The sequence below is a fragment of the Carassius carassius genome, chromosome 30 (assembly GCF_963082965.1).
Source record: "Carassius carassius chromosome 30, fCarCar2.1, whole genome shotgun sequence".
NCBI lineage: Eukaryota > Metazoa > Chordata > Actinopteri > Cypriniformes > Cyprinidae > Carassius > Carassius carassius.
The window spans coordinates 24,429,251-24,440,246 of NC_081784.1; the positions used below are offsets into that span (position 1 = coordinate 24,429,251).

General features: G+C 37.3%; 2 protein-coding genes across 4 annotated transcripts; one reads left to right on the forward strand and one right to left on the reverse strand.

Annotated features, from left to right (window-relative positions):
- The first annotated feature begins 293 nt into the window (after positions 1-293).
- Positions 294-2,663, forward strand: LOC132110951 (cystatin-F-like). Of its 2 annotated transcripts, none has more exons than XM_059518089.1 (4): positions 294-469; positions 673-848; positions 937-1,056; positions 2,327-2,663. In XM_059518089.1, exons 1-4 carry the CDS (start codon positions 412-414, stop codon positions 2,417-2,419), a joined length of 447 nt encoding a protein of 148 aa, XP_059374072.1. In that variant the 5' UTR covers positions 294-411; the 3' UTR covers positions 2,420-2,663. The 2 variants fall into 2 exon arrangements, with proteins under 2 accessions (XP_059374072.1, XP_059374073.1); XM_059518090.1 differs by lacking the exon at positions 2,327-2,663 and adding an exon at positions 1,604-1,848.
- Positions 2,664-4,840: 2,177 nt separating this feature from the next.
- LOC132110952 (adipocyte plasma membrane-associated protein-like) lies at positions 4,841-10,217 on the reverse strand. Of its 2 annotated transcripts, none has more exons than XM_059518091.1 (9): positions 10,012-10,217; positions 9,779-9,895; positions 8,534-8,649; positions 8,169-8,261; positions 7,323-7,439; positions 6,891-7,065; positions 6,619-6,753; positions 5,824-6,016; positions 4,841-5,057 (listed from the first exon to the last, which is right to left on the reverse strand). In XM_059518091.1, exons 1-9 carry the CDS (start codon positions 10,101-10,103, stop codon positions 4,848-4,850), a joined length of 1,248 nt encoding a protein of 415 aa, XP_059374074.1. In that variant the 5' UTR covers positions 10,104-10,217; the 3' UTR covers positions 4,841-4,847. The 2 variants fall into 2 exon arrangements, with proteins under 2 accessions (XP_059374074.1, XP_059374075.1); XM_059518092.1 differs by having other exon boundaries at positions 9,779-9,934; positions 10,012-10,147.
- Positions 10,218-10,996: the final 779 nt, after the last annotated feature.

Below are 10,996 nucleotides of genomic sequence, written 5' to 3' on the forward strand. Positions count from 1 at the left end.
TTCAAAGCATTTCAACACACAACCTCTTTCAGTTCAGTCTGAGGAAGGATTCAGTTCTTTGTTCTTGTTGATTTCGGTGGTCTCTACAATGTTTGATATTTATAGAAGCAAACCCTCAACTTCTACATGCACTTGGAACTATCTGGAACTATCAAAACAAAAAAAAAATATCAAAAATATAAGTTTTGCAGCATCTTTAAGGAACATCACATTGTACTCTAGCAGTAACTAGCAGTCAATTGACTTCACCTGTGTTCCTGTGTAAAAGGCCTTTGAGAGTCCACGTAGGAAACAATACTGCTGACCAATGGGAAATGTGCCTTCCCTCTAGAGGACTGCAGCACACAGTTGGTGGTTGAAGTGTTGCTGAACAGGAAGTTGCTGAGTAGAATTGAGAGAACTTCAACAGACATGAGGGTCTCTTATCAGGCTCTAGTCTTGCTTTTCTTAGCAGGCTTATGCTCACTCGGTAAGACAAGCTTTTCCTATAATTCTTTTCTTATTTGTTTGTAGATAAAGATGTTTGTTTAGTTTTGTGTGCTTTCTTGTAAGGATGTACTATATGGTCACTTAAATGGCTATAGTCTGTCCAATTGAGCAACTCAGAATATGATGTTCTTTTGTATAAAGACCTGTGCATAAAATGTTTGCATTTTTCTTCTTTGACTAAAGAGAAAGTTCCAGTCCATGCATTTGTCAGCAGACCAATCCCAGGAACTCTACAGAATGTCAGCAAGAATGACACTGGGGTGAAGGAGGCCGTCCTGACTGGAACCTACTCCTTTAATAATAAATCCAATGATGCCTTTCTCTTCAAAGCATCAGCTGTTGATGATGCGAAGAGACAGGTATAACTCCAGATGCCCATACGTCTCACTGTGTGTGTGTGTGTGTGTGTGTGTGTACATACGTCATCTGATCTCTGCTCTGCTATAGATAGTCAAAGGCATCCGCTACATTCTGGAAGTGGAGATCTCACGGACCATGTGCAGGAAGAGGGGCAACACTGATGACCTCAACAACTGTCCCTTCCAGACAGACAGTCTGTTACGGCAGGTAAGACTGCTTTTCTATGGAACTAGAGAAGTGAAAATGGCTTTCTGGTTCTGAAGTAACTCTGTAAAGCCAAAATAAGTGTTCAGTTTTCTGAATTCTTCATTAAATCACAGACAGACTTTATTCCTGTGATGCAAAGCTGTATTTTCAGCATCATTACTCCAGTCCTCAGTGTCACCTGATAGCCTTTAACTTGGTTTTATTTAAATGTATAAGCGTTGTGTTTAAACTTGCAGACTACTATTTACAGGAAGAATAGTCATGGTTTCACTTTAATATTGATGGCTTTATAGTAATTATAAATAGTTAGCAAGAGTTTAATACGAGACAGAATATTTTTAGGGTTCAAATCTGGACTATGACCCCCCCTCCCCTGACCAAAACATGAGCCTGATGCACTTGATCTCAAGCCAGTTCTTGGTTGTCTCTGCAGGCAGGAGCATTTCCTTGTTGAATCATAACATCTGATAAGATTCTCTTTAGATAACAATTTTATCTAAACTTGTTGTGAGCCAGCAATTCTGCAATATTCTCTTTTACTCCAAAGCATTAATTGACTGTTGGTAGTGAAGCAGCTCAGCAGCTGAAAGACTCCTCACATCATCCTCCGTGATTCACTGTGATAGAGATGCATTCATTACTATATTTCTCACCAGATCTTCAAAGACACCGCTCTGGCTCATCACCATGCAACTCATGTTTTATCACAAATCATCACTCCACACAACTCTGAATCAAACCTCACATACAGTACATGCTTTTTAAGGAGAGCATTGGCTAATTCATACAAATTTTCTTACCAGTCATTTAAGATCATTATAAGCTTAGCATTTAGCTATTTATGGATTGGCACAGTGTATACTGTATTCAGCAGGGATACATTAAGTTAATCAAAAGTGAAAGTAAAGATGATGCTACTAAAGGTTTCTATTTCAAATAAATGCTTTTCTTTTGAATGTTTTCTTAATCAAAAACGGTTTCCAATATTATTAATAATAACCATTATTAACAATTGAGCACCAATAGTAATTGAGCAGCAGATCAGCATGATTTCTGAAGGATCATGTGACACCGAAGACTGGAGTAATGATGCCTAAATTCAGCTTTGCGTCACATTTCCCAGTTTTTGAGAACCCTAAACATTTTAAATAAATATCAAGATAATTTAATCACCAGACTTAATACGTACAAAATTTTTTATTAAACCATATTTTGAAGTTGTGAACAACAATCATAAATATGATTTTTATGATCTTTTCTTCTCTTCTAGACCTTCTTTTGCCACTTTGACATATGGTCTGTTCCATGGATGAAAATGATGTCAACTACCTATTTTAAATGTCTTTCTGATTATACATTCTGAAATACTTTTCATCAAATTGTTTTTCAATGGCTCCACCTGAAATGTCATGCTAATTTAATACCAAACTGAATGTGAAAATAAAATAAGCCACAGTGCATAGTGCAGTGCCTGGTTATGATGTCCAGTGACCTTCAGTTCATCAGATGCTGAGCTTGTGTTGACTGACTCTGAGTGTAAATTATTCAGTGAGGTTCTCTGATGTATCAGGGGCCATCGCTTCGATCTCGGAGCTCTTTTCCTTTGAGCTCAGATCTTATGAGTAAACTGGCCCTCGAAAGACACCAGCACTGATCAAACACACATCCATCGGGTTTGTATGAACTGATTTATTGATTTTTTTTAATTTTTTTACTATATGTTATTGGGAATGTGGATGACATACTTGTCCTAGATTCATAACTCCATGTGGCCATTAGGTGGGTACATGCATCCGATGGGACAGGGGTTCTCAGCTGGATTTGTTTCAGAAGCAGCAACCAAAGCATTATCACACAAAAGTGACAAAATTGCTCTTAAAACAAAAATTAAATGCATTGATAGTAAACCATTCATTGATGTACATTTGAAAATGTAATTGTTAGAATATATATTTTGACGTCTAATAAAACAACGCAACATTAAGCATTATTTATATGATATATTTTTTTGTTCATAAATTATTTTTAGATCAAATAACTGCAAGTCCAAGACACACAATCTCTGATGTCGAATGACTTACTTTTGTCAGAAGCTTAAATTCAACAACTTCCACTGACTCCATTCCCCTTCCCTGGGCTTCAAACCCTCGACTTTGGTGGTGCTAACATTATGCGGTAATCTTTAAACTACAGAAAATGTACTCACCCTCAGGCCGTCTAAGATATAGATGAGTTTGTTTCTTCATCAGAGCAGATTTGGAGAAATGTAGCATACATCACTTGCTCACCAAAGGTTCCTCTGCAGTGAATGGGTGCCGTCAGAATGAGAGTCCAAACAGCTGATAAAAACAACACAATAATCCACAGCACTCGTCCATCAGTTAACATCTTGAGAAGAGTAAAGCGGTGTTTGTAAGAAACAAATCGATCATTAAGGCATTTTAACTTCAAACCATCGTTTCTGGCCAAAATAGCTTCAGGTCCATAATAACACTTCCTCCAGTGAAAAAAAAAAAACCATTCCTTGTTTGTCCTCTTGACATCGAAATCCATTTTTGGACTGTTTTTGTTTGTAAAAGCTTGATCTTTGAATATTTCTCTCCTGATTCGGACAAGACAACTTTTTCATTGGAGAAAATAATATCATGGGTGGAGGACTATTTTAGCTAGAAGCAATGATTTGAAGTTTGAACGTCTTGATAGATTTGTTTCTTACAAACACGCAGCTTTACTCTTCACAAGATGTTAACTGATGGACTGGAGCTGTGTGGGTTACTTGTGAATGTTTTTATCAGCTGTTTGGACTCTTATTCTGACGGCACCCATTCACTGCAAAGGAACCTTTTGGTGAGCAATGCGTTGCAATGCCACATTTCTCCAAATCTCTATATCTTGGATGACCTGAGGGTGAGTACATTTTCAGTAAATTTCAGCGAACTATTCCTTTAAGCCAATTTATTTTGCTTCCCCAACTACCCAAAATTGATTGATTAATTTATTTCAATTTAGCATTGTTCTTTTTTCCTCACTGTTGTCCAATCAGGTGGGTCACATCTCACCAGTTGAGAACCACAGTTAATGTATATTATTGCTGATAAATATGACATAAATACATAAATATGAACTGAAAACATGCAGATACTTGTGTAAAGGTGTGCTAAATACTACAAAACCAGCATTATTTACCAGCCGAGAGTGACGCAGATCTCATTTCAGCAACATATACAAATAGTGATTTCAACCGCTCAATTAAAAAACAAACCAAAACATTCAAACGCCGGAGCATTTTTAGAACCGGAGATAATTCATTTAATAATGACATCAAAATACCCTTTCACTTCCAGTAAACAGCATCTCGATGATGCCACCCACGGAAATTATTAATGTTTTTACCAGTCATCTCGTTTTGTATCACAGTGCCTTTAAACAGTTAGCAGCTCTATTTTAGGACCAGAAGACAGTCGGTGCAAATAATGCATGTACAGAAACTGCAGAAAATCTGTCACAAGGGGGAAAACTAAAATAGTAATGGCACTTCTTAAGATAAAAAAAAAAAAAAACAGCCTGCCAGAGAGCTTTTTACACACTGCACGTCTCTAAAAAAAGAACGTCACCCACATGAGTGAATGGAACGAAAGCACAGTCATCTATCAGAGCTAAATGAAGAGAACGGCGATCAGACGCAGGGACTGTGTTGTTAGTAAGTCTTGTTGATGTTAGCTTCAGAATCTGTTTGTTAGGAAGCCAGGGTGAAATGGCTCAAGTAGAGCATCTGTGAGGCTCGTGATGTGTCACACTTTGCTCAGATCCAGCTTGCACAGATACGGCGAGCGGAAGGAGCCCAGGTACAGCTGGCCGTTGTACTCGTGAGCCTCGCTGATGTACGCCGCCACCATGCCGTGCGGGTCGTGGAGGCTGCGCACGCATGTCCCTCCGTCCTGCAGCTCCACCACCAGACTGTAGCGCGGCACGAACTTCAACAGAGTGTCCTGACTGAAGAGCTGAACGCACAACACGTGGAGGAGCAGATCCATTTCACAAACACACATACAGTAGGAAAAAGAAACTATTTCAAAACCAGCTAGGATAGTCAGACAACTGAGACAACTGTTTCCTAAGAAGCCTTAACATTGGACTTGTTCTTGAATGAAGAAAAATAAGAAAAACGTGACATTTTAAATGTCTATTTGTACATTTGAAAAGTGATTTATTTGTTACTATAACATTTAACTATATTTTCGTTAAGTTTAAATATTTACATATGTCCATTTGAAGTGATTTATTATTTTACCTTTACATTTAAAGTGATTTATTATTTTACCTTTACATTTAAAGTGATTTATTATTTTACCTTTACATTTAATTTAAATAAACGGCTGTAAATGTCTATTTAAAAATATTACATTAAACTTCATTTTAAACCATTTCAATAAACAGCTAGAAAAGTCTTAATATTTGTCTTTTTAAAATATAATTATTTATGTTACATTTAAATCAAATAAGACAATTTAAATAAACATCTACTCTATACATTTCCATTGTTTTGTCAATTTGAAAAGTGATTTTTTTGTATTTTTCCGTTACATTTAACCTTTTTAATAAACATCTACGTTACAAATGTCTGTTTTTTTCTACTTAAGGTGACTTGATTTATTTTGCGGTTACATTTTTTTACAGTTTGTGAATGATTTAAAATAATAAACTATAAATATATGTCATTTGAAAAGTTAAAACGTTTTTTTTTTTAATAACCATGAATGATAATACCTTAAATATGAACTTCTTTAACCAGGGTCTTTGGGACAGGAAGTCCAGCATGGAGAAGCCAGGGTTGGGTCTCACAGCGGACATGGAGACCCAGTATCCACCGGAAGAACTGCGCCGGATGTTGTCAGGAAATCCCGGGAGGTTGTCTATAAATGTATCCATACCTCCTTTAATGAGACCAGAAACATGAATCCTGTGAAGAGAACAGAGTAAACATTCAAAACAGAGCACAGAACAGTCTGTGTTTGGTTTTTCTGATTCAAAGTACACTGGATGATCACGGTTTATTAGGAAGCAAACATAAGCATCTCACAGATGTGGAAGTTGCCTTGAGGGATGGAAATAGACTAGTGTTCAAAGGTTTGGGGGGATTTTTTCAGGTTTGTGGGGGAACAAAAAAAGTCTTTATAAAAAAAACAAACAAAAAAAAAAAAACAGCAAAACAGTAATGCTGTGAAATATTAGAAAAAAAAACCTTTTCTAAAAAGGCAGTGTAGAGAAAAGAAATCTCTGATAGCCGAGGCACTCCTTAATTAAAATGTCTTTAATGAAAAAATGACACGTCCTAAATGGACAACTTTAAAATGCCCACGCGTAGCGGCATGAGGCCTTCTTCAGGACATGCCCTAAACGCAGCTTTGGTGAGCATATGGTGAGTTTTCTGTCATAAACATTGAAAAAGATCTTATTTCTAACTTCTGGCTGCCAGTGTAGCTCTAGTTTTGGGACTACAATAGCCGAGTTTCTGAATAATCAACGATCAAAGTAATCAAAGAGCAGTTGAGTGAGCAGCACCTCCTTATTCTGGCCATCGTGGTTTCAGCCACGAGAACAGACTCCTCATCAGGGAAGAGCTGGATGCCGTTTGGAAACCTCAGGTTCTCCATCATCACGGTCACTTCCTTGCTTTCTGTATCATACTCCAGCAGACTGAAACAACCACATGAGCAACATCAGTCACTGCGAAAACAATCAGTGATTCAGACAACGCTCCAAATAATAAAACTGTACAGTGCAAAAGCCCGTGAAAATCAGCAGTGCCAGTGCATTTTTGACGTCCCAGTTACCGTCCATCTGCCGTGGCTTCCATGATCAGGTGCATGAAGTCCCTGCGCTGCCATCTGCTGCTGGAGTCCGTGAAGTACACCTTCTTCCCATCGCGAGTCACGTCCAGATCATTGACAAAACCCAGACGCCGACCACCGATCATCTTCCCTGTGCTCACCAGAGACTTCACCTCACCTAAAAGACAAAAAGAGACAGCGGTGGTTTATTGGAGCTTGACAGAGATGGCCTCTATGAACGATTGTTGTAAGAGTTGTTGAAAACAAATCGTCAATTCCTCCATTTGTGTCTCACGGAAAAAAACTACAGGTTTGGAACATGTGGCTGAAAAAATAATCATAAAATGTGTATTTTAAACACGTTTTTTGGATGAATTAGTCCTATAAATGAGTGCAGACATGTTAAGGCAGAATATGTGGATTCCCTTTGCTCACCTGTGACAGGATTGACCTCAAACAGTCCCAAATAGGCATCGGCTACAAGCAAAGTGCCATTGGGCCCCACACGGATTCCCAGAGGACGTCCACAGGTGTGTTCATGCTCCGGAGAGCCTGTGAATCAGGAAACAAGTCAATTGATGGATATTCAACACTAATGATAACAGAATTTAATGTTGGCATTATTTGAATGATATCTAATCAACATAACTCAATTAATATATAAATCTACTGATGTCAAATAACAATGCGTCTGATGGAGCAAAATGCATGAGCTAGTTAACAATTAAAATTGCTAAGCACATTTAATGTTTGTTTCCACTGTGTCAGCAGTTTACTACACAAGCAGGCAAAAGAAAGGGGCATATCCACTGAATCAAACGCCTCGATACTTTCAGAAAACATTCAAACATCTCTATGAAGGGCTTTAATGTGTTACATTACATTAATGCATGTCCACTTTACATGCATTAATGTATTGCACCAGTGAAATAAATTAAATACAAAAAATAAAGTCAGAAGATGTATATATATATATATATATATATATACACAAAAAAAAAAATTTATGACTTAAAAATAAGCACATAAAACTATTTAAACTTATTATATATTATAAATTGAAATATACTCAATATATTAAAAAAAACAATATAAATAATATATATTTGCTAGATTGATTAATTTTTTTTATTTTTATAAATGTTAACATTATAGTTTACTAAAATGACAAAGCTTCATGCCTTGTGCAACAAAGCCATTTCAAACACTAAGGTCACTCATGTTGAAATCTCACATTACACAGCGCTTGAGGAAATAGTTCAGTATTTGTGGTTTTCTTACCACACGGTGGCTTGCCAAGTGTTGCTAATACATGAATGTTCCTTCCCTCGATTTTGACGATCTTTCCATCCGCTGTCCCAGTGTAGAAAACATCTGCAAAACAAGAGTGATTCAGAAACATTACATGCTATCATTTAAGCATACCAAATTATATATACACACACACACTTCCATATATCATACTTCCTTATTTACGGTCACAGTGTGCAAGCGTGCTATACAAATATACCTAATCAATCACACCCTCCGTGTCAGCTCAACGTTCATCTATGTTGGCCTGTACAACCTCAGTGCACGCAGACAAACAGCTGGGACAAACTGGGTGAAAGGTCACGCTTGGACTGCATTGCATTGTAAATACTGACCTCCAATGTTAGCAAGGGATTCTGGGCCGATGAGCAGATCCTCAAACAGTCGCTCGGCCTGTCTGAGTTTTAGGTTGGGCTCGTAACAGCCAGTCATCAGAGGGGGTTCATTCAGACTAATCAGTAAAAACAAAGACAGACATTAGTCAAGTCTCACGTTCATATGTTGAGGAGATGTTTGCGCTGAACTGAAAGCCGTTCTTACAGGAGATGAAATGCCCTACATATCAACTGCAGAGCCATCAATTATAAACTACCGTCAGAACTAAAACAGAAATGAGAAAACACGGTGGGATCTGGCTTAAGATATTTATATTGGATTTTGTCATGAGTCTCAAGAACACTGTGGCCGCAGATCAGATCAGAAAGGGTTATATTGGATCAGACGGAAAATAATTATTAAAGAGGGTTTCCATCAGCATTAAAGGTACGCTTCATACAAATATGAAAATTGTGCCTTATTTCCTTTCACTCATTCTGCAGCAGAATGTCTGAGGTGGTTTAAAAACAAACATAAAATCAGTCCATATAATCTTCCAGGTCTTCTAAAGTCAATAGGTGCGTCCCAAATCGTTTACTTATGCACTGTTCTATGACGTTTTGTAGTTTAAATAGTGTGTGAGTAGTGCGTTCACACTGAACATTCCAAACATCCTAACGCCAAACATTCCTAACTCCGAACATTCCAAAAAGAAAAATAGAACTTTAAAACACCCAGATGAAGCACTTAAACAATTATGCACTAATATATATATATATATATATATATATATATATAATAGGGCTTCTATGGTATTGCAACATTTCCAGCTTGTAATAAGACATATAACAGTAAAACTCTGACTAGTACCAGTGACTATAACTCATGGTATCTGAGGAACGCTGTATGACACAATGTCCCAACTGTATTCCTCTATGCACCCCTCTCGTACACCATTACGTGCACATACACGCTTATTGCTGCGTGAGTAATATCCTATTGTATACGTTTTATTCCACAAATTAATCATTTAGTAATCTATGACTACTAGAAAAGCACTTTCTATCCAAGTAAGCAAAATGCAGTTGGAACATTTACACTCCCCATAGATATTTTCATGACTTTTCAAAGCCGGATTCATTTTAAGACCTTAAATTTCCAGGTTTTCCATGACCAAGCAAATCCTGTACACCTGAATTCCCCCACGTGAGCAGCGTGTGTTTCATTCCAGGCCAGTGCGTGGTTAATGAGAGCAGAGAGCTCACCTGAACACCTCTGGATGAATGGGAGACTCCAGCAGGAACACGAGCACGAGCAGTGGGAAGAGCACAAGAGACACTAGTGTCAGGAATGTCACACGAAACACCTTCCCACTGTAAGTGCTGAAACACACATACCAGCAGGGATGTCAGGGATGCTGACTTGAAGAGGACACATTTGACACAAGTTAAATTGAAGTAAATATAAATGTTTCAGAAGGCAGGTAGGGCTGTCTCACCTTGTGCTTTTGTACTGGGGTTCATGGGCTTCATCTCTAATTACTTGAGGTCTGTTCAACCTCCTTAACCGCAGTCCTTCGGGCTCATTCATTCTGTTGTAGTGTCACTAAATAAACTAAATAAACGCTGGTCCAACAAGCGACGGATGTATACGCTAAGTTACATCCCAGACTCACGCGCGTTCCCGACAACACTTCAACAGAGAAGAGCCTTTTTTATTTTAATTTTTCAAATTAAAAGTCTTGCGCAAAAATGTTAGGTAGCAAACCGACTACAGTATTTTACAGTAACATTAAATTGGTATTAATAAACAAACAACAAACATTTTATACAGCAAAACGAATACAATATCTTAAGGCTAATTTGGTAATTTGTGGTAACACAACCTTTTAGGAAAAATATATCGCATTATATGTTGTACAGATATAACAGCTGAATCAAGAATTAAGCACAAAACGTGAATAATATAAAGAATAAATAATATTCTAACAACACAAACAACGCGATCAATACATACATTATTAATAAAAATCACCAGGACATTGTTATTGACTTTTGTACTTTTCGCTTTATTTTGAACTGTAATAGTTGTTCTACTCCCGTTATGGGCTATAGTAATTAATTAATAATTTTAATATTAAAAAATACATTTTGATCTATCATTTTGACTTTAATTTTGAAAACTACACTTTTATATCGTTTTATGGTTTCTGACTTCACACTGCTGGTTAGAGCTGGCTCTAGAGAGGTGTGTGTTGATGCTCCGATGGCTGTTATTAACGCTGAAGACATCCAGACTACTTTGGATTGCTCTCAAGAGGCATGATCTCAATGGTTGGTCAAATCTGTGTAATAGTCTGTTTGAACAGTATCTACAGTCGTGGCCAAAACTTTTGAGAATTACATAAATATTGGAAAATGGAAAATTTGCTGCTTAAGTTTTTATAATTGCAATTTGCATATACTCCAGAATGTTTTGAAGAG